Here is a 24,155-nt window from a genome sequence, read left to right as displayed (position 1 = left end):
GATTCTGCTTATCGATTCCGATTCTTATCGATTCCTAGTTTCGATTCCAATAAGATAAAAAATCCAATATAAAATTTTTTTATGTCAAACATTTATTCTGGCTTTTTACAAAGCATTCTGTTGCAGCTGAATAACACTAGCAAAAATCAGCAGCCTACAGAAGACTGCAAGAGGAATTTTGCCTATGCTTTAAAAAAAAAAATACCACAGCAAAAACAACTAGATTAATATAAATTTCAAATATTAAAGAGTTAAAGACAAGTAAACAGTCAGTAATAAGATATCATAAATAAATACAACTGAACAAAATTTCAGGTACAGAAACTGTAATTAAAAGTTTAAAAACACTGCATAGTTTTCTTTTCATAAATAAAATATAGATTAATCAATTAAAGTTATTAAATATATTCAGTCAAGATCAGTAAATTATTTTCTTTTGTTCTTTGATTAACATTAATGACGGGCAGCGCGTTTATTAGGCTGCTAATAACACCAAACGCACGCAGATCTAGCAGGAATCGTTAAGCAGAATCGAAATGCACGCATATGTAACCAGTTTTCGATACCCAACCCTACCGACAGGTTTTGTTAAATCACCGACAAATGCCTGAAATTGGAGGCAAATCAGTGCTCGTCCATGCTAGTGACAATCACGCAGTGTGAATTATCAAAGACGCGATCTGAGAGAATCGCCAACGCCCGTAAAATATTTGGCATGCTAAATATCTGGACATGTCGGCGATTCAAAATTCTGCTGTGTGAAATGAGTTCTGGCTGAAAAATACATCGGCGATGACCTACAGCCAATGAGAGAACAAGATACAGGACAGTGGGAAGTTCGGGGAGGAGTTATTTCCTTATCAGTTCTCGCATTTGTTTGTAAAATGTAGTTTGCGGACCAGATGGAGTTGTCAGCGATTCTTCCTATTGTAAAGTCATGCAGTGTAACCTCCTGTCGCTGATCCATTGTGTACTGTGAACACAGCAGCAACTGAATGCTACCCCAGATAGTCGTGCAGTGTGAAAACAACGGTGATCTGACGATGAAAAATCGTGCAGTGTGAACTAGGGTTGGGAATCGAAAATCGATTCCGATTCCAGAATCGGATACTTAAGGTCATGAATCGGATACTTGTTGTCAAATTAAAATTTCGATTCCGCCTATTGATTCCTATGCGCTTTTTTTTCCTTCATCTATGAGGACCGGACCTAGCGATCTGCCAGGACCTTGCTCGCTAATCTAAGCGCTCCAAAGTTTGGCTACATTTGCGATCAGAAAACAAAAAAGCTAAGTATAATATCTGTGATAGCTAAACATGTTGCAAGAGAGGTGTCACCACCAACATGAAAGCACTTTAATTTAATAGATCGTTAAAGATCGCGAAAACGATTCAAACATCAACGTGATTCTGTTCCTAAATTACAATGATTCGTCTGTTTCATTCCTCAACCTTTGACGTGTGCGATCAATGTTGTGATCACTTGCACACCAGTGTGATTTGAACATTTAAATAAAAAAACACTAGCAAAATCAGCCTAGCCTACCATAATTTATTATAAATTCTGGTAGGATGCCTACATGTCAAAGGTATGATGGGACTATGGCTGTTCCTCCGAAATACGGTAAGGTAAATATTTTATGACAAACAACTTGCAGGTCAACCATGGACATGGCCTTAAGCAGGGCATGCTGAAAGAGTGTGGCTTATTGATGTGAAAGGGGTCTCCAGCTATAAATCATAGATGAGGCAGGTGGGGCAGTGGACAGACACAGCTCACAGTTTCAGCATGAATTGATGCAGAGGTTCCAGAGACTGTGCAAACAGGAAGACAGCACACTCTGATAGACACGACTGAGATTATCGGCCTGCAGACCGGAAGAAGATCAGAAGTTTTCTGATGGACCAGCCCTCCAGATTCAGCTAAGAGATGAAACACTTTTTCTTCTCCACTGTCCTATTATGATGTATTATTTTTGCTAAAAATGAATATGCAGGTGGATAATGCTGCCAGGCTTTGGGTGTTTGTGTGGCGGGTGTAATTGCCAGACTGAACCACCTCCTGCTATTGGTAACAACAGCGGGTCACTTTGCTGTTTTTGGCGTGTCAGCAGGCAGCGCTGAATTGAGCATAATGGGCTCTGGTTGGTGCCTCATCGGTATTCATTGAAGAAAGTGCATGTCTGTTAGATGCCTCTGGTTGAGAGACCTTTAAGCGACTGTCTTAAAGCCACTGAATTCTTTAGAGGGCATTCAAGGACACTATGGACTGGCAGATGGAAATTATATTCCTGACTTCCTGTGTCCCCAGAGTACACAAAGCCATGTATATAATTTCCTTCACATCCTTCCTATGTGAATTGCTACACAGTATTGTACTGGAATAAGAAGAAATCAAATAATTCTTCTTAAAACCTACTAATTCTGTGAAATAAGTTGTAATATATATCTGCAGTAATTTGTTTCACTAAGTAGCTTATGATAAAAATGTACTGCATTTTCTGCACTAGTACAATGCAAACTGTGAACAAGAATACAGCATAACAAAGCATATAAAGATTTAATACTGAATCATAAATGATTAATAAATGCCATACAGTACAGTAAATGCACCAAAATCAAATTCCCACAGAATTGTCTATTAGCACCACCTAGTGGCTGAACTGAGGCAATACAGTTTTTAAAAAATAATTCCATTTGACTTTCTAAGGGTTTGAGTTATTCAACTCTTAAACGTTAAAAGATCAGGGAAATAGAGAAAATATTCTATGGATACTATACAAACATAAACCTATGCACTTGTCTTACAATCAAACTCACAAATAAAATTTATAGTTAATAAAGTAAAACAAAAAACTTTTTTTATTTTTATTTATTTTTTATTTTGTTTTTAGGATTTGAGGTTACAGGTTAATCCAAACCTGGAGGGAGTTTGCAACGGAACAGAGAGCACTTACCAAAGACTTTACCCAGGAAGAGTGACTTGACCAGGGTGAACTGCGTGTCTGAGGCTTCAGGCAGGGTGTAGCTGACGGGAGGATAATGATCCAGCTAAAAGAGAGACACAGAAACTAAATTACATACAAATGTCTGTTGCTGGTGATCAAGTACAAAATGCCCATGCAATTAATATTTCTCTAAAGTGGTCAATGGTGCCATCTACTGGCTAAATATTTAACCACTGACCATACAGTCAAAGCACCATGCCATTTACATTTCACTCAGTAACCTCTTAACAACTGTTACCTCTTAAAAAGAGGAAGTGTTTTGATTTGTTACATTCCAAAAATGTATAAATTTTATATAAAGTACTATGTAAAACTGATATAAAACATAATTGAAATATAAAACGAAGCATTATAACAATTACTTTAAAGTATACTTTGTAATGTATTTTAATAATAATACTAATATTAATAATATTTTCAGTGTATTTAATAATACATACTGCTTTTAGACATATAATTTACTTTTATTTTGAATATATAGTAAAATAAAATGCATAATATAGGTAATTTTATTATTATTAACATATATTTTGAACATTTGCTTCCATGTGTTCCAAGTTCAGGGTTCGAACCAGCATTAGATTCGTATTCGTGTATTTTTATATATAGATTCATAAACAGTCACTTTCATTTATACATTTACACTTGTCAAACAAAGCAGCTTAATTAATTGTCATTTTAGTATTATTTACATACCATTATAGTTTTTATTAACATTTTGAATGAGCAATTATTTATAATATTTATATTATTTATATTTTTGGTTTTTATTTTGATTATTAGTTGTTTTTTTGTCATTTTGTTATGTACTTTTGTATGTATTTTTATTTGTTTATTTTTTAATGTTACTATTTATTTTTATTTCTGTTTCAGTTTTAGATTTAGTTCAGATTTATTTATTTGTTTATTTTCAGTTAAGAATTTCAGTGTTTCAAGTTATTATCTAATATTTATATTTTATTTTGTTTCAGCTTTATTTCAATTAACAAAAAAAATCTAATAGTTTTAGGTTTCGTGAACGCTAACCTAACCCTGGCTTGATATAATTTTAAAAATATTATTCTTTTTTTTAGTCCAAAGATCATGTTGATATGCAGTAAGGCGGCAACTGTTGAATGCAACCACACACACACACATTTGGTGACAGCTTTAATTACCCCCTTACTGCTGATTCACTGGCACTCCTAATTAGCATGAGGCATCTCAGCCTCGGTATTAAAAATAATTATTTCCGCTAAATTACTTTTTTGTGCTTGAAGATACGGCGGCTCTCTCAGTCTCCTCTGTGTTGTGAAAGTGGCGCTCTCATCACTGCGCACTGCCGTGAATACAAATTAGCTTCACAGAAAGAAATGGAGACTCCAACACAATAGCGTTTGTCTGACATATTTCAGCTCTAATTTGTTCCACTGATGTGGCGGACTGATAAATGCAAGCATGTTTATTCAGACGCCTCCCAGGTGCGTTTGTGCCGGGTAAATCAAGCAGGGGAAGCCCTCCCTCACCGCTAACGTTCACCGCTTGGTGAATCTCAGAAGACCTCGTGGGCTTGTGGTTCTGCCGCTGCTAATGGAGGAGGGTGTGTTGCCATTCGTCAACGGGATAATGTGACCAAATTAAATTGCTTTCAACCTGTTTACCTCTCAAACTAATGGGCAGCAGGGATGGAGGGATGACATGGAGAGAGGGACTGTCCCTTGTGGTGCTGCGGCCCCATTCTGACACGGCTAGTGCTAATGAGCCCTGCTGTGGGCCTATAATTAATCTCCATCCAAAGAGCCTCCTATCTGACAGGGCCCCTCCTGCACTGCCGCCACCCAGAGAGAGGACACTCGGCCTGGGAGGCCACAGCCAGATCCCCCTGGGGCGTTCACTGCTTTGACAGCACAAGCTTGAGTTATAGCCACAACCCCACTGAGAGAACAACTTAGAGAGTTACAGCGAATAAACAGGTGATAAACGAAAAAAGAATAAAATGATGGAAAAGAGAGTGGGAGTTAATAGACATGAGTCGTTCTAAGAAACGAGTTTTGGAAAGGTGCATTTTTAGGTACATTTTTGTAAGATTTTGAAACATTTCAAACCAAAATTGCTGCTGACAGGTGATGGCATCCTGTCACTCAGCAATCAACCAAATGAACAACAACTAAGAAGATTAATAAATAAAAATTAAACCGTAACCCTGTTTTTTTGTGTGAAATAAACAACAAATGAGAGTTAACTGAACAAAATCATTAAATGATAAATGAAACTGAACAGCAAAAAAGCCGGTTACACTTTATTTCGATAGTCCACTTTAGACATTCTATTAACTATAAGTAACTTTGTAACTACATGTCAACTACATGTCGACTAATTCTCATTAATTTGCAACTACATGTCTACTAACTCTCAGAGTAGACTGTTAGGGTAGGTTTAGGGTTAGTAGAATGTTGACAAAGAAAGTGTTAGAAGATATTAAGCAGACAGTCTACTAATACTCTACTAACTGCTAGTTGACATGTAGTTGCAAAGTTACTTACTGTTAATAGAATGTCTAAAGTGGACTATCGAAATAAAGTGTTACCATTATTTCTCTGTTACAAACATTCAAATCACAGAAGTACTGGGATAAAAGTTTATAGTTCCGATATAAACTCTGATGTGTACGGTAGCGATGAAAATAGAGTAAATCACCTTTTGAAAGTAATTTGACACTGTTAAAATGTATTTGTCTTTGAATCATACAAGAGATTCGTTCAAGAATGCTGATTCATCCAGTAATGAAACAAGTACATCTTGAGTGAGTCATTGAATCATTTATTCATAAATTACATGTGATTTTGTTTAGTTGTCTAATGTGTTTTCTTCAGAATCATGAGAGAACCACTCAATTTATCCAGAAATCATGCAGTTCTATTTTGCACACAAACAGCTCTTAAAGAGTCCAGTTTTTATGTAGCCTCTTGATTTTTGGTATTCAGCTCCAATAAATGGTTTGCAAAAAAGAGACACAGGATAAATTATTGATATCATTATTTAATCAAATTGGAATCGAAACTGGGAATCGAAAATAATCGGAATCGATAAGCAGAATCGGAATCGGAATCGGAATTGATACAATTCAAACGATACCCCAACCCTAGTGTGAACTCGGCATTAAACAGCGATTGATAATGGATAATGGATGTCGCGCTGTTGAGGATCGTGCTGTCTGTCTCTGTGAAAGACTTTCATGGAGAAATCAAATCAAATGAGCGTAACGGCACACATAAAGGAACTCAGAGAACAAACATACTGAGGAAGGTACAAATTGAAAATGTTTAGTTTATTTATAACATGATGTAGTTAAGTAACATACCTTGACAAGGGGGCTATTTTGCTGAATATTTTCACGATTGCAAACATTACATAATAATAAATAAATAATAAATAGCATTTTTGACAGCAATGATATTTTGTTTTCTTTTTACATTAACACATTAAATATGACATATATACACATTTAATATAGTGTATATTTTCATCGGAGGTTTGGTCTTAAATTTCACATAAGGTGGTATTAAATTCTTAAAGTCTTAAATTTAACTTGTTCACATATGTAGACACCCTGTGTATGTCAATTTGAGTCTATTTAACTTGTGCACTAAGTTTTCTGAAGCTATACAGGGCTTTTCACAATGTGCTTAACCCCGGGTAATTGTTGTTATAGGAATGTACAGTGTGAAACGTCTGCGGATGAATACCCAGGATTAATTGTAAACCCCGGGTAAATTATGAGCAGTGTGAATCAAGATAACCCAGGATTCTGTTTACCCGGGTTTTGAATGACGCAGGGTTAACTATTTCAAGTGAGAAGTGCCCTTACTTCATTTTTTCTACTTCCAGCACATATAGGGTCACTTTGGATGCATGAATGTAAAAAAGTGGGTGCTTCTGTTTAAGGCATGGCATGATGCCCGAGGTGGATGTGATTTGGCTGCATAACGGAAGCCTGGCTTTAATTAAAGAAGTAGAACTCCGAGCAGGATCTCCTTGATTCTGAATCCAAGCCATACACCTGTCATCTAAACTCACACTCCCTTACTCCACATACGAGTATATACATACGAGTACACACACACACACACACACACACACAGTGAGAAACCGAGGTTGGTATATTTTTAATGTTTTAATTGTACATATGTCTCTTATGCCCACCAAGGCTGCATTTATTTGATCAAAAATACAGTAAAAACAGCAATATATAATTACAATTGAAGATAACTTTTTTTCTATTTTAATATATTTTATAATATAATGTGATGGCACAGCTGAATTTTCTTCAGCCATTACTCTAGTCTTCAGTGTCACATGATACTTCAGAAATAATTTTAATATGCAGATTTGGTGCTCAGGAAACATTCCTATTATTGGTGATTAGTGGTCAACCGATATATCGCCAAGGCCGATATATCGGCCGATAAATATCGCATCGGCCGATGTTTGGCCGATACAGACTTTTATTTTGACGGCGATCCAGACTTTTATTTTGACGGTGCTGAGAGCGGCAGCGCCTGAGCCTGAGTGCTCACATTCTCCCTCTTTTTCGCCGTCGTCGTTAACAGTTCTGTCTAATACGGATAGAAGTCTGTCAAATAATCCGATAGAACTGTTAAACAAAGGAATTAAAATGTATACAAAAAGTATTATAACGATTGCTTTTATATTATTAGTAATAGAAAGGCAAACATTATAATACTTTCTCGTTTGCCGTCAGCATTCAGCAAATACGCATTTACATCATTTAAACAAATCTTTGAATGGCTAATGAAAATTTAATTTCACAAACCTTGCAAACTTAATCGAATCCAGTTGTGAGATCTTGTGAAGTGTGCATGTGACCTGCATGATCGCGTGTTCTCTGCGTGACTTTCGGTCCGTGCAAATTTAATGCTTTAAACATTAAATTCGTGATTTCAAATTATGCTGCTCTTTATGCATTTGCCCACTGTCATATTCATGTGTTTTCACTGTGTGCTGTATGTCAAATGAGTGTTACCTTGGCTTTAGGCCTATTTGAAAAAATATGATTCCCAATGCACACAAACTTCCCAGAATACTGAGTGCTCTGTTGGTTACAGACTAGTTTACTTCCTTTTTAATTATATTTTTATTAAATATTTATTTGTTTGTGGAAAATACTTTGTCTTCTAAAGTATAAGTATGTTTATTTTACAAATGTATTTATTAATCCATTTTCAAATGATTTAGAATTTCTTAAATATTAATTAAAATAAATGCAATTATATCGGCTTTATATCGGCCATCCTGCTTTCCAAGATATCGGCATCGTCTGTCAAAAAACCAATTTCGGTCGACCACTATTGGTGATCAAACAGTTGTGTTGCTTAATATTTTTCTGAAAACTATCATACTTTTTTCAGGATTCTTTCATAAATAGAACTTTATGAATAGTTTCATTATTTTCAATTATCTCCACTAATGCTGCTTACTAAATACACTTGTATGGTTTGTATGGATGATGGATCCCTGCCAGTTTACATGTGAATGTACAGTATGTGATTGAGATCTCAAAAATGATGTATCAATGTGTGGAGGCGTCTTTGGTTAGGAAGTGGGTGAATGGTGAAGGCGAAGTGTAGTTTGGTGCGCACCCACTCATTTTTTTTATGTTTGCATTTTTATTTTCAGACAGTTACAGACAGTTACAGATACCCATCTCTTGTATTGCTGTAAGACTACAAGCTCCCCAGTCTGACTGCTGTTCTTTGCTTTGTTTCCTTTTTTTCTGTGCAAACAAGCGATTACTGTTTAAAGGTATGAATTCACTGGGTGGATAGAGGCAGAGCCGGTGGCAGGGCACTTACATCTGGGGGGTTGTATCAGGTGGGAAGCGTGCAATCTGAGATCGCGTGCAGTTGCTGAACTCACGAAAATCATATGCGCGCTGTTTTTTCCCCTTTCACTTTTGAAATCGATCACGTTCAGCAAGGAGGGGAGAGGAGGAGAAGGGGGGCACAGTAACTCGTTTGGGGGGGTGGGAGCCCGCGATTGACCCCTTGCCACCAGCCCTGGATGGTAGGGTTGTGCCGATAGATGATAGTATTGTGTATCGACGATAGGCAGAGATATTGCCGGTGGCTGATGCCTTTGACAATAACAATTAAATAGGTATTATTATCTAATTAATATTAGGGCTTAATTGTTCCATATTTCTTTTTCCGCATTTTTACAGTGTTGCGCTTAATAACCAATCACACACGATTCTGTTGAGTTTATGAATGCAGTGGCCAATCAGAGGCATTCAGATTAGTCATGGCTGAAACACCGGAGTTTTGTTGTTCATTGTGCACTTGCTGACTGAATTCTGCTCTCTCGCGAATTCTCATCATAGACAACAAAGTACAGATGATCGTGCGATGCAAGTATAAGAGATTTGTTCATCATATAGTGTAGATAGCTTCACTGATCATAATAGGAGTGTTTTTTTAAAGTGCATAAACTCACGCTAGATTGTCAGTGTCATGATGTTGTCAGTGATGATGTTGTATGATAATGTAAATGTTCTTTGCTCGTTTTCTGTAGCTGCTGTTTGAATAACTGAGGAAATGTTAGCATTATAGTAACTTACAATGTTTTTATTAAATTATGTTAAATACAAATTCAGTCATATAAAAAATATTGACAATTGAGATGCACCTGTACATCCATATGCTACTTGACTAAAAAGGTATAATGTGTAGTTAATAGATTACACTAACATTAGGCTGCTTTTAGCCTTACCCTGGAGTTGGTTCACTCTCCAGCTATGAAACTAAGTAAATAATTAAATAAATTAGCATGATAATGTCGTGTATCTGCAATCTCACAGGCTGACGATAGGACGATATGACTATGGAGCATATCGCCTAACACTACTGGATAGAGGATGCATGAATGGATGGAGGGATAGGTGGGTGTTGAAAAGCAGAAAGAAAGAGAAATGGCTGGACTGGAAAGGAGTGTCCATGTATGCGGTGGGAGGGTATCTCTTTTGTGAAATCATCACCACACTTGGGACTGTGCTTTGCTGGCTGCTGGCCCTGTAGGTGGAGTTTCCTTCCTTTAGGCCAAACGTTGGAGGTGCCCGGTTGGTTTTGACTCACTGGGTTGGGCCTTTTCCTCTCCTCTCCTCTCCCAGAATGCTTTACGTCAGGTGGCTCGGATCACCCTTTATGGCAGCCGAGACTTGTATGACACAGTTGGAAACTCTGGCTAGCACTCTTTAATTGGTATACCTTGGCACAGAGAGCATTTATAAGGCCTTCAGGGAGTTTGGAGGCCCCCTAAAAATTGCTGAACGATTGATGACTGAAATGTTTATATTTTGGGATCTCTTGCAATGGAGTGGACTACACTCTTAAAAATAAATGGTTCAAAAGTTTTTTTTTTTTTACAGCGATGCCACAAAAGAACAAAAAAAACCAAACAAACAAAACAAACAAACAAAAAAAAACATTTCAGTGATTGGTTCTCAAAGGAACCATTTTTTTCTTTGAAAAAAACCTTTGCCCTTATAAAGAACCTTTTGCCCAATGGACAGATTTCATGGATGATAAAGTTTCTTCACGGAACCAGATGCAAATAAAGAACCTTTATTTTTAAGTGTCGATAGTAGATTTGTTGAGGTGAAGAGATGTGATTTGCATTTAGGATGGTTGTTTCTAAGAACAAACACTCTCTGTGGGAGAGTTTGTGTGTGTGTTTGTGTGAGGGCCAAAGCAGATGGACCCCCCACTGTTAGAGTTAGCCATTAGTTCTGGTCATTCTTACGTCTGATGAAGGTCAACTGGGACGTGCTGTCACACAGAGCAAAGGTAGGACAGGTGGGCATTACTAAACAGCTACCCACAGCTACTGTTTGACTTTGAAATGCAGGCTTTGTTCAGCCACAGACCCTCTACACGTGCCCTACAACCAAAGCAGACTATATGTTTTGGTTTACTTAGCTATTCTTTGGTTACAATATTGTCCCTAGAAGTTGACTAAATATTACAAACTTCTTTTGGTGGTGATCAAGAGACTTACAAAAAAATAAATGAAGTAAATGTGGTTTTTATATACTGTGTATTTTATCCTAAAATTGTATGTGTTTTTACTCTAAAAGTTCTTGTAATTGTTATTTTGAGCTATTGTTGCAGATAATAACTGTAATAAATTAAATGTTGTAAATTAGGAATGTACTGATATTAAAATTCTGGAAAATGTTTATAAAAATGATATAAAAACACATTAAAAGAAAAATTCAAAAAATTAGTTTAAATGTGTATATATAATGCCCTCATTTAAATAACTATAATACCATTCAAATGTTGGGGTCAGTATGATTTTTTTTTTAATTAATACTTTTATTCAGCAAGTATGCATTAAAATTATTATATAAAAGCATATTAAAGTAAAGAAAAAAATAATCTGCAAAAAAGTATCACAATATAAAAAAAGTATCAAAATAATTCAGCAGCACACCTGATTTCAACATTGATAACAACAAAATGAAATGCTTCTTGAGTACCAAATCAGTATAATAAAATTATTTCTTAAGAATCATGTGACACAGAAGACTAAAGTAATGGCTGCTGAAAATTCAGCATTGCCATCACAGGAATAAATTACATTTTTACATATATTAAAATAGAAAACTGATATTTCAAATTGTAATAATATTTCACAATATTACTGTTTTTACTGTATATTTGATCAAAAAATACAGCTTTTGTAAGCATAGGACACATTAAAAGAAATCGAACTGATCCCAAATTTTTGAAAGGGGTATAGGTAAGTGTGTGTGTGTGTGTGTGTGTGTGTGTGTGTGTTTGTGTTTGTGTGACATGCTGTCAGTTTGATAGGTGTTGCTCTGCAGGAAACTCTGTGGAATGTGTGAGCTCCCATATTGCATCATGGCTAAAGGTTTGGACTGTTCACGTGCAGACTAATGTTTTTCAGCTCTCTTTCTCACTTACTCATCAAACTAAAGTGTGACTTTCACTCTCAATGGGTTGTAGCTTTATCACAAAATCAAGTGCCTTGTTCTTTTGTTCACGAGTGTATTTGAATGTGTGTGACTTCATTGGAAGGTGCAGTGCTTAAAATATTTTGTTTGTTTGAATTAGCAGCAGGTATTCTCTCTCTCTCTGTCCATCTGTCTTGCTCTCTCTCACCTCATTTTGCCTGTATCCCCACTGCGACGAGTGAGTGATGAAGTCGACTGCATATGCAGCACTGCTGATGAATCATTGAACAATGGAAAGTGGACGTGATGGAGTCTTGCACGCAGTGCATACAGAGGAGCCACTGTGTGAAAGGATGACTGATGTCAAGAAAAAAGAGCGAGGGTTTACAGGCTTCATGTCAACGCACAAACGGCAACATGCATGCTTCATTTGCTCACTTTCAGAAACGTTTGCAAATGTACTTTGCCTGCACTCTAAAAGTAGCAGTATACTGCAAATAATCCTATTCTGGTTACAGCTTTTTTGGATCAGCACACAGGCAAATGTCTGTATTACCTGACAGTTATCACATGTCTCTGTGACAGCCAAAGAATCTGACCACAGCCTGCATGAGCCAATCAGCAATCTTGGCATGAATTTGGGCTGGGAATTTCTGTTGGTATTTATTTAGTTATGCAGAGAGTATTTAGGAAAACTTTTGGGAAAAATTATTATTTTTAGAATTCTATTTTTTTTTATTACAATTCTTTAAAATTCAGATTTTTTTTTTTTACAGCAACTTAAAAATGAGATCCATTTACCTGAGAGGCAAAATTACAGAGAATGTACCTTACAGAGACCTTCAGAGAATGTATCCTGAATATTGAAATTATCTGGTTTATTAGGCAGCTTTTTCTGCTTGTTTTAAGGGTCAGTATGTTTTTTTTTTTTAAAGAAATTAATACTTTTCTTCAGCAAGGATGCATTAAATTGAATTGATTTTGAACTGTCTATTTATCAAATTATCCTGAAATATCCTGAAAAAATGTATCACAGTTATCACAAGTATTAGGTTGAACAACTTTTCAAAATTGATAAGAAATGCTGATTTGAGCACCAAATCAGCATGTTAAATTGATTTTGGAAGGATCACGTGATACTGAAGACTTGAGTAATGCTGCTGAAAAGTCAGCTTTGCCATTACAGAAATAAATAATTATGTATAAAAACTGTAATAATATTTCACAATATTACTGTATTTTTGATCAAATAAATGCAGTCTTGGTGAGTACCAAAAGCTTTCAAAAACTTTCAAAAGCATTAAAGAATCTTATGACCCCAGACTTTTGAGTGGTAGTGTGTATGCATCATCAGACAAAAGTTTGGACACACTTACTCATTCTTTACTATTACTATTTTCTGCTTTTTAGAATAACAGTAAAGCCATTAGTAATTTGAAATATGAATTCTGAAATATAATTATAATAATGAGGTCGACCGATAGTGGATTTTACCGATACTGATAGCTAGGTTGCACCACACTGGCCGAATTAATAAACCGATAGTTTTTAAAATGGCTACTGAACGAAAACTAAAATAGTGCTTTACTAGTAAAAAAAAAAGTACTGAACCATATTTTGTAAATGTATATAAATATTAATTATATATTGATAATTAAAGTAAGTTCATAGCTTATTAACTAATGTTAACAGAAGCAACTTCAGAATTTAAAAATGTATTAGTAGATGTTGAAATTAACACACTCTAAATAAATGGCGTCTTTAAATATCTACACAAAGGCCATAGCATTGAAATTACATACATATGGATATTGTATGTAAACTCTCACACTTTAATTGCTTCTATTCTAGAGCACTTGATGACTATCTAATCAAAATAACAAAATATGGCAGTCGGCAAAAAGCGCATCTAGTGCCGCTTCTAGTGTCCCGCTCTGAAAACTATCAGCATGCATTTTTTGCCGATAGTTCCAGCAATCAACTATCGGTGCCGATTAATCAGCAAAACCGATACATCGGTCGACCTCTAATTATAATTATGCTAAATTTTTTGTTTTGTACAAAAAAAGTCATATTTGTCAACAAAAATTTCAAATATTTTTTTTAAACAGAGCTTCTGAGCTTTTAAAGATCATATTAAGAAATATTTAACTGGTAAGAGTGTATACAGGATACATTAGTTGAAAAATTCTTAATTAGATTTTTGCAGTATAGGCTTGTATTCTCTTTCAGAAGTTAAAAGCATCCTCAGTGAATGGCTGATGCGGAAAAGAGAACAAAGCTAAACTCTACTCTCATTTTTGGAGTGCTTCTCGTTTCGCTACTAAAAACAGATTACTAGTCCAGCGGTTACAGGAACATCAATAGTCAAACTCATAATAGGAAGCTACTGATGGGCATAGTGTGTTTGTGTGTGAGCATGATCATGTGTTCAGTTGATACAGAGACAAGTCTGAACATAACATTCCGCTGTCTTCACTTAAACAGCCTCCTGGGAGGAGAGGCACACAAAACATGGAAAAAATTTGAAAAATGCCTCCTTAGAACTCCCCGTTCTCCTACAAACTGATACCGTGTTTAGATTAGCATAGAAACATAGCCTGTGGAAACAGAAAAGTTTGCGGTTAATTAACCGTAATTATCAACCCCAAATGGAGGGCTGCTCGGATAATGTTGACGTGAAGTCAGTGTTTTGACCGTACACACAAGGGCGGACGTCTTTTTTTTTGTCTTTCAAAAGGGATAGAACAGTTTGTCTGTTGGGTTGTGTTTTGAGTCTAAGCTCTCATTTAGCGTAGCTTTCGAAACAAATGCTCTTTATGCATGTAGATCCCTCAAAGCTGAAGTCAGTGATGCTTTTTATGATGTTTGTGTACAAAGGTTCCTCAAAAGGGAAACTGGTTTCAGACGGGCTTCCAGAGCACAATAACATCACGTCTAATGATCTAAAATGAATTCAAGTGAGCTTTAGATATAAATAAACAAGCAAATATTTAGAGACTACAATGCTAATTTCTTGGTAAAATGAAGTCATTTCTAAGTAAAATTCTTTTAACTGCTTCATCAGACGCCATTTTTATTCATTTCCACCATCTGTCAAACCACGTGCACAGGATTCTGGGATATTGTAAACTGTCAACGAGACATCAATTCTATCAAAATCCAAGGAGATTAAAGCATTTTAGTACACAGGATGTCACAGATATTGGATGTGAACATGTCTTGATGCCTTCCCACCTCCTAATACAGCATTTTTTTTTAATCTAATGTAATATTGACCTTTCTTATGTTTATATTCTCTCTCTTTTTGTGTTTAGTCATACTTCGTCACTGACTATGACCCTACGATTGAAGACTCCTACACAAAGCAGTGTGTGATTGACGAGAGGCCTGCGAGGCTGGACAGTAAGTATGCCGCTGATGAATGAAGGAGTCTGATTGTCAAACAAATCACACAGGATGTAGGGAAACAATATACTGCTTTCCAGCAGCAAAGATTAAGCACTTTATGATTTGATAATACTTCACAGAGATCAGATAAATTACAGAGGAACTGGTGCATTTAGTTTTTGTTCTGTGTATTATGCATACTTGTACAGGTGGGGTTATAATAAATGTACTGCAATATCACTTTAGACAAAAACATCTACAAAATAACTACTTACTCCAGTATACATATAATACATGGCTGGTGAAAAAAGAGGCTTGAAATACTTTAAATTGAAACATTTTTTTCTAGCCAGAAAATTGCATGACTTAAAGGCATAGTTTGCCAAAAGTTTTGTCATTATTTATTCACCCTCATATTCTCTAAATCTGGACTGACTTTCTTCTGTGGAAAACAATAGAACATATTAAAATATGTAAATATATACATATTATAAAATAGAAAAATGTCTGGTTTTGTTTGGACCCCAACATTCTTTGAAATATCTTTTGTGTTCCACAGAAGAGAGATAGTCAGGGTGAGTAAATAATGACAGAAGTTTCATTTTTGGGTCACTTTAAAGCAGTGGTTCACAACCATGAGGACAGGACCAGGTAGGGGCCCTCAGCAAACTTCTAAGGGGGAATAATAAAAATTACAATTAAAATAATCTAACTGTAATCTAAATTAAAATGCTAAAAAACACTATAGTTTTTATTGAAGAACGTATAGTTCTTGAAGAACATACAGTCATTTGAATATTGTGTTAGACAGCAGAGGGCCTTCGAATCAAAAAGATACAGTCACACAACAGCAGAATGTGATCTTCTATATTGTGATGTACATCTGAGTGTAAAAGATTATGATAAAAAATGTAGGGCAGGGACTTGGTTCTATCCGTCGGTTATTGATGGGACTTTTAGATGTGGGCATTGCACTCAAATACAGAGACGGGTGAATGCGAGCATGCAGAAGTGGAGTTTAGGCAAAACAAATGATTGGAGAAGTCCAGCATGTCACAAGAAAGAAGTCGGTCATTTTACTGGAAAATCGAGTTATTACATCCTGATTAAAAATTACGAGGTCAAACAAAACGTCAAAAAATGAAACCTGCATTGTTCAAAATAAAGCCCGGTTCAGACTACATGATTGTAGCCCGATTTTGGCACGACCTGCTTTATGTAGGGTGTTGTGGGGATTTGTAAACGACAATGGGTGTCGGGACTCAATCATTTCATCTCGCTTAGTGTGTCATAGTGGACGACAACTGATGCCACGTCTGCGATGCTTCATGATGTCACCACAGAAAGACTAGCATGTTTAATTTCTACAAATCTGTGCCAATAGGAGCACAGAAGCGCCTTCGTACATGCTTTCAAAAAAAAGCCGAAACAATTGACTTGTTCGGTGTCGCGTCATAGCTGTGTGGGCGGAGTCGGCGTGGGGGAAAACAGTCCTTTCCCCCTCATTGGAAAAGCATGGTGTTGACTCAGAATGGCCTACATAAAATTATTCGACAGAGCAACATACGCATAAAAACTGAGCTGTATTGGGTCGGACTGTCCGTACGGTATCTGTGAATGGTCAAACGACCCAACGGAATGGCCAGAGGTGTTGTTTCCCAACATTTTTTGTTACCTAATTGAGCAAGAGACAGCTTGTGAAAGTAAACATTTGTCATTTTGTTTTGCTTAATTTTAATAAAGTGATAAAGACTTGAGTAAAAGCTAATAGTACTTTCAAGTTGATATATTAAAAAGTTTTTTAACATTGACAAAACAGGTAACATTAAGGTCCACTGAAGCGCTTTGAAATGCACAGCGTTATCTGTAATCTGTTAAAGTTACTGAGAAAAAAAAGTGTAATTAAATTACAGTTACTTATGAAAATGTTAATGATTACAAAGGGAGTTACATCTGAATATTTTCACACATATACATATTTAAAATATGAGACACCAATGTTTCAGGAGTTGAGGACACAGAATAGTATTTTGGTTTATGTATATGATTTGTTTTTTTTTTCAAGATGAACTGTTTTTTTTCCCCAAGGCATTGTTAGATGCCAGTGTTTCCTGTCATAGCTATGCAAAGATTTGGTTTCAAAAACAGTATCATAGCTATTAAACTATATCTTGTGATTTTAAATCTGTATTTAACCTCAAAAAGATCTCAAAGTAAAAAGAGCAGCTAAAGTCCGATTTTGAGGTGGTTGTGCTTTACAATTAAATTATTATAGGCCTAATCTTAATTCAAGTGAAGAAGGATTCTGAAAGTCTGACAGTAATCAGTGTTGAGTACCACTGTAACGTTAACACTGCCTGCTTTAAATGTTTCAAAATAATTAAATAAACGTCCGCTCGACGTAAAAGGGGACCCTACACGCTGACGTCCGGGGGACTTTCGCAGAGGCCATTTAGGGGACGACCTGGGGACCTTTTTTTGTTAGCTGGGTGTAAGCCCCATCAGAACTGGGTTGCGGTGCAGGGGGACGGGAGTAATGACAGATCATTACAGTGTATCGGTCATATACATCGTCAGATCAGGTTTTTTTACTTATTAGAGGTACAGAACGCCACACAGCAACTTTTCGGCATTGCACCAAGCAAAATTCAATCGAAATCATCACACAAAGTAAAGATCAAGCGCCTAACAAGGTCTCCGCGCGTTAATTCGAATGGTTTGTTTTCCCCCTCGGCATAAAGGGTTGTGACGTTTTTGTAGGCGTTCCCTGCAATGCCGAATTAGTCAATAGGTATGGGTCCTGCTAGGTGGAATTTTACAATGGAGGAAATATTTCGTGGATCTATGGCAATAATACTCCTGCTGCATTTATGATGTTTCCTCGAGGGACTAAAAATGGTTAAATAAACACTATTTTACCTCAGTTCTCTTTGACAGTCCATACTGTCCTCTTCATGCAATCCAGATTTGTGTCCACTGTCAGGTTTTCTTTCTTTTTTGGGCTTTTCTGACGACAAGACAGGGCAAAACACACTGTTTGCTAGCCATTATTTGTTTACGCTCATGGCACCTTCTGTTTAGTCCCGCTGTATCGATGACAGCACACACGTCGTTTAATGAATGGTCGGGTAGCAACGTGTAGTCTGATATGTTTCTTGTTCACGACACAACAAGATTTTAGGAGTCAAAATCGCATAATCTGACACAGTGACTGTCGTAACCGACAAAAAAATCTTGTAGTCTGAACCGGGCTTTAGATGCATTTAAATAACTGATAAGGTGAATTTTCATTTCGTGCCGACTTTAATGGGATCTGATCACTGAAAACACAAATGAGGCCTGTGATTACAGGCGTTATTCAAGGCTGTTGTGAGTTAAAGAAGGGGGCCGACTTCATACAGACATTATTTTTTGTAATGTGAGTCACAGCTGTTAGTAAATACACTTATCAATCCTAACCGTTGCCATAGATACACAACACAGAACTCCTGTTAGGCCTATAAATAAAGAAATTTGAATATAATAGAAAAGAATTTAATTTAGATACAGTTGTAGTCAAATCCATAGTGCTGATGTGGCTAAAGTGAGTGTGTGCAGTCAGTGGGTGACTAATGGCTGTTCTGTGTTTGTTAGTCCTGGATACAGCAGGACAGGAAGAGTTTGGAGCCATGAGAGAACAATACATGAGGACAGGGGAGGGCTTCCTTCTCGTCTTCTCTGTCACTGACCGGGGAAGGTGAGCAACGTCCCACTCACGTTTTCTCTCAACTTTCTCTCTTTCTTCCCCTTTCCCCTACATTGTCTGTCTCAGTTTCACTTTCATTCTGTTTTTGTCTCTCCAGTTTTATTAATGTCCCTCCTCCCTGCACTCATTTACATTTTCTGTAACTGTCAAATTAAAAGCGTGCTAATTTACGCCCCAGGTTTTGTCTCGGTGAAACCCAGCACATGCAAATAAACAGATCTCACACACATTGCAGTGTAGGTTCTCGAGGAATGCGGTGTGTGATCGGCCGGTTTGTGCCCTCTTAGGGTCCTTCCCACTTTGTGTTTATGCTGTAAACAGTCTTTCCTTCCTTCGTTTATACATTACCCTGCTTGGAGCCGATGGCACAGGCCTCTCTGAACACACTCTCTCTCACAGTCTCTCCAGAGTCCATGACAAGCATTTCCTCCTCCTGCATGACATTTAAACGACTCGAACTGTTAGAATCAACAGAGACCTCATATCAGTGTCCTTCCCTCCCCAGCCTACACACGCTGTTCTCCAAATGCCGGCTTCTAGCTGTCTTACAGCGTTACTGGAAAGTTTATAGCAGCGGCATGAGAACTGTGTGACCTCATGTCATCCTGTGTACTGTAATGCAGTTCTGTGGCCCAAAACAGAGAGATAGCTGCTCATCAGCTAGAAGGGTGGGCTTGCATTCCTTTTAGGTTTTGTGGAGAGGAGGAGCTCTGCTTTGTGGGTGTATGCGTGTACTTTCATTTCATCATTTCTGAAAATGTCCTCACTAGGGATGCATGATATATTGGGACCATATGGGTTATCGGCCAATTCTAAAGAGGTTTTTTTTTTATTATTTCCCCTCAAGTTGACACACCAGGTGTCTTGGCAGAAAAAACACAGGTGTAGTTCATTTAGAGTATTTTCCACAAAGTTTGACAGTGAGAATGTGCCTGTCTTTTTGTCTTAACTTTGGAAAGTGTATTTCATTTTATTTCGTTTCATATTTTGAATCCTAATAAACTTTGTTTCAAAAAATTAACAAATTTTCAATATTTTGTTATATAAAGATATTTTTAAAACCACTACATACTATACAAGTTTGGGGTAAGATGTTTTTTTTTAAAGAAATTAATACTTCTATTCAGTAAGAATGCATTATATTTATCAAAAATGATAGTAGAGATTTTTACATTGTTACAAAAATATGTATTTATTTTATATAAATTCTTTTTATTCATCAACGGATCCTGAAGAAAATGCATAATGGTTTCCACAAAAATATATTTATCAGCACAACTGTTTTCAACATTGGTAATAATAATTAATGTTTTTTTTTTAGAGCAGCAAATCAGTATATTATAATCACTGTTTTACTGTATTTTTGATCAAAAAAGCAGTCTTCTGACTGCCTTTTCTTACTGACCTCAAATGATTGATTTGATTAATTAATTAAATGATGGATGTATTTTTTTATTATGTTTAAATATTTATTTTAATTTTATATTTATAAATTGTTTTTATTTATTCATTTGTAGGGTTTACCCCAAAATGAAAATTTTATCATCATTTATTATTTTATGACATTTAGAGCTACACGTGGGTGAATAAATGATGACGTTTTCATGTTTGTATTTGTGTCTGTGTGTGTCTGAGAGAGAGAAAATGCTTTGCTAGTTTGTTTGGACCTTTTTAATGGCCATGCATCATCATGTTTTCCTCAGCTTTGAAGAGATCTACAAGTTCCAACGACAGATCTTGAGAGTGAAGGACCGGGATGAATTTCCCATGATTCTAGTGGGTAACAAAGCTGATCTTGAGCAACAGAGACAAGTGAGTGGCATGAATCGCTTCAAGTACTGTAATTTCAGAGAGCTACACTGAATCAGTATTGATATGAACATTTTACCACTCTTTGTCTTCACTGCAACCATAGCATGACTTGGCAGTCTATTGTATCCATTGCAAAGATTCCGCCTATAGTTTCTGTTGTAAAATGACACATGTACATACAGTACACATATATACAGTACTCAAGAGCACAATGTCAATGTAATTAAATGTGAATGAAATTCAGTCCTGAAAATCAATGAGCTGACAGGCTGAAACATATCACAGAGAGTGTGTGTGTCTGTGAGGAAAGAGATGGTAATAAAAGTTATGGGGTTACTGAGTGCATAGAAATACACTCTGATTGTGTTACATTGCCACCTAGAGTCAGAACAGAAAACGTCAGCCTGTTGTAAATTAACTTCATCACTTGTCTTTACTTTTATGAAAGGTCACTTATAAGACATTGTTTTATTTAATATCAAACAAAAAGTAAAAAATTGTGATAGGACAATTTTGATGGATTTTAATTAAGGAGGGTTTTATTTTTCAGGTGACCCAGGAGGAGGGCCAGCAGCTTGCCCGACAACTCAAAGTCACATACATGGAGGCCTCAGCTAAGATCCGTATGAATGTAGACCAGGCTTTCCACGAGCTGGTCCGAGTCATAAGGTGTGTGTGTGTGTGTGTGTGTGAGTGTGTCATACAGTGCTGTTTTGTGCCACCACATGGTGGCAGCACACAATCAGCAGGCTGTGGTTGGAATGGAACACTTGCATACTGCATACTGCATTAAAAGTTTTACCGTACATTTCTGCCATCTGTACATCAATTTGACATCACTGACATCACCACTGACAAGCTCTTACTAAATATATTGTAGAAACTTAATTTTCTGTAAAGCTGCTTTGCAACGATTTGTATCGTGAAAAGCACTAAACAAATAAACTTGAATTGAATTGAATTAAAAATATGTATGTACACATGTGTACACATTAAGCACTGATAAACACTTCAAACAGTAGTATGCTACAATGTAGAGCCGCACAATTAATAGAATTCCTAATCACGATTACAATCACAGATGCCACAATTACATAATCGTTCAAAGCGACAATTAATCGTTCAAAGTCCACTTATGTTATTCTGCGTGCTTAAGATGTTTTTTTCTTTCTACGGGTTATCTTAAGGGTTTTTCCATTTGATTTAATTTTAGTTTTAGTATAACATAATACCATGCATGTGTTTTACTTTTTTTTTTATTTAAAGAAGAAATCCATTGTAAAGTTGACATTTGAGGGTTAATACTATAGAAAAGCAATAAAAGTTTTTTTCAGTTAGAGTGTTTTCAGCTTGTTTATTTTCATATAAAAATATGGCATGCAGTTGCTTCAAACAGTGGCATAAACATAATTCAATGTAAATGTGATAATCGTATTTAATAATCGCAATTACAATTTCAAGGGAATAATCAACTATTATGATTTCTGTCATAATCGTGCAGCCCTACTACAGTGTTGTCACATGACCTCATTATGTTGCATATTTAATATAGCAATTAGTGTCTACTTATCATCTCAGAATTATTTATTTATTTATTTATTTATTTTAATCCAATTTTATGGGTAAAAATGTCTTGCATTTTGGCAGGCCAATTGTTTTTATTTTTTATTTTTATTGTATTCAATTGAGATTGACGTTTTAATTTATTTGTCATACTAGAAATGGCTAAATGAAATCAGGCATATTGCATTGTGAGATACAATATCTGTATCTTTTATGCACAGTATCTGGGTTTTCCATATGAAACTAAATGTTCATACTGAGCATTATATTCTTATGTAAGAGTATGATTAGTATGCTAGTATGCTATTCTGAACATAGTTGTAGTGAACAGATTGATAATATGTGTGCGGCTTAAATGTTTTCAGTGTTCGATTAGTTTGATATTTTCTTTATATAGCTTGATATTTTATAGGTATTACTTTTTTATATTTTCAATTTTCATTTTAATATTAATTTACATTTTAGTAATTCATTTTGTCCTTTTGTCAATTTTATTTTACGTTTAAGGTTTTTTATATTTCTATTTAGCTTTAATTAATTTTATAATTTCAGTTTTAGTTTTAGTAATTTTAGTACTTTTTAACTTCAGTTTCAGTTAGTTCAGTTAGTTAATTTCAGTTAGTTGCCAAAGGAACATTTCTAATTTTCATTAAAGTTTTTTTTTAATTTATTTTTTTAGTTTTTATATTTACATTTTATTGCAGCCTTATTTCAATTACAGATTATTTCAGTTTCAATTAGTTTTAGTTAACAAACAAACTAAATAAAGTGAAATAAATACAGTTGGAAGCCAAATGTCTCGTATGACATGTAACGGCAGATCTTAATTTGAGCTCAGAGATTTGTACACTGAGTGTGACTTGTTTTGATTGATTGTCACATCCTCTCACAGGAAGTTCCAGGAGCAAGAGTGCCCACCCTCACCGGAGCCCACACGCAAAGAGAAGGATAAGAGTGGCTGCCATTGTGTGATTGTCTAATTGGCTTCTCACTGCCGCCACTCACCCAGCTGCTGTCACCGGTCCCTGCCCCCCACCCTGCCTTCTGACATCACGTCCTGTGCGGATGAACTCGCTGCCTTTCTACATGTGCATGTCTTCAAAACAGCAGTCTCAGTCATAGCCTTATCAGGGGCATTTGTGCCTCTAGGACTTCACTACTAGAAGAACCAAACTGACAAAATCTTGATCGAACTCACCATTCTACCTTCAGCTAGAGTACTGACATCAGTGTGACCTAGAATATGGTAATCGTGCCCCAACACTAAACATCGCTTCTTACAAATATGCTATAAAACACACACACAGTTCCTTTTTTTTTTTGTATTTTGAAGGATTTTTTTCTCTTGACTTGTGACATTTGTACGTTTGCTGAGATGGAAAGACTAAACGAAACACCATTGAGATTGCAGACGACGTTTAGTCACGAGATCTAGATTGAGATGATGTTCTGAAGCTTTGTGTGTGTGTGTGTCGTGCCATATCTGTTTTTACTTCCATATGCTAAGCTGCGATTGTACATAAGTGAAGATTTGTGTGAGTTGAGACCACCTTTATAATGACAAAACTCAGTTGCAGAGTTCCGTGTGTGAGGTTGACGAGCTTGTTTTGACATGCATTAAAACAATAATGTACTCGCAGATGTGTACGTAGATAGCCTCTAAC

General features: G+C 36.1%; 1 protein-coding gene across 1 annotated transcript in view; it reads left to right on the top strand.

The window, feature by feature from the left end:
- The window catches only part of LOC107754679 (ras-related protein R-Ras2), a 54,834-nt gene extending 31,059 nt beyond the window's left edge, over nt 1-23,775 (top strand). Inside the window, exons 2-6 of the mRNA XM_016571225.1 lie at nt 15,299-15,386; nt 19,005-19,107; nt 20,820-20,928; nt 21,479-21,597; nt 23,384-23,775. Of these exons, the coding sequence (XP_016426711.1) occupies nt 15,299-15,386; nt 19,005-19,107; nt 20,820-20,928; nt 21,479-21,597; nt 23,384-23,471 (507 nt within the window). The 3' untranslated portion in view covers nt 23,472-23,775. The remainder of the gene's footprint in view (nt 1-15,298; nt 15,387-19,004; nt 19,108-20,819; nt 20,929-21,478; nt 21,598-23,383) is intronic.
- The last annotated feature ends 380 nt before the right edge of the window (nt 23,776-24,155 follow it).

The sequence above is a fragment of the Sinocyclocheilus rhinocerous genome, unplaced genomic scaffold (assembly GCF_001515625.1).
Source record: "Sinocyclocheilus rhinocerous isolate Xijiao unplaced genomic scaffold, SAMN03320098_v1.1 scaffold742, whole genome shotgun sequence".
NCBI lineage: Eukaryota > Metazoa > Chordata > Actinopteri > Cypriniformes > Cyprinidae > Sinocyclocheilus > Sinocyclocheilus rhinocerous.
The sequence above is the reverse complement of the archived record's forward strand: the minus strand, read 5'-3'. Positions and strand labels throughout refer to the sequence as shown.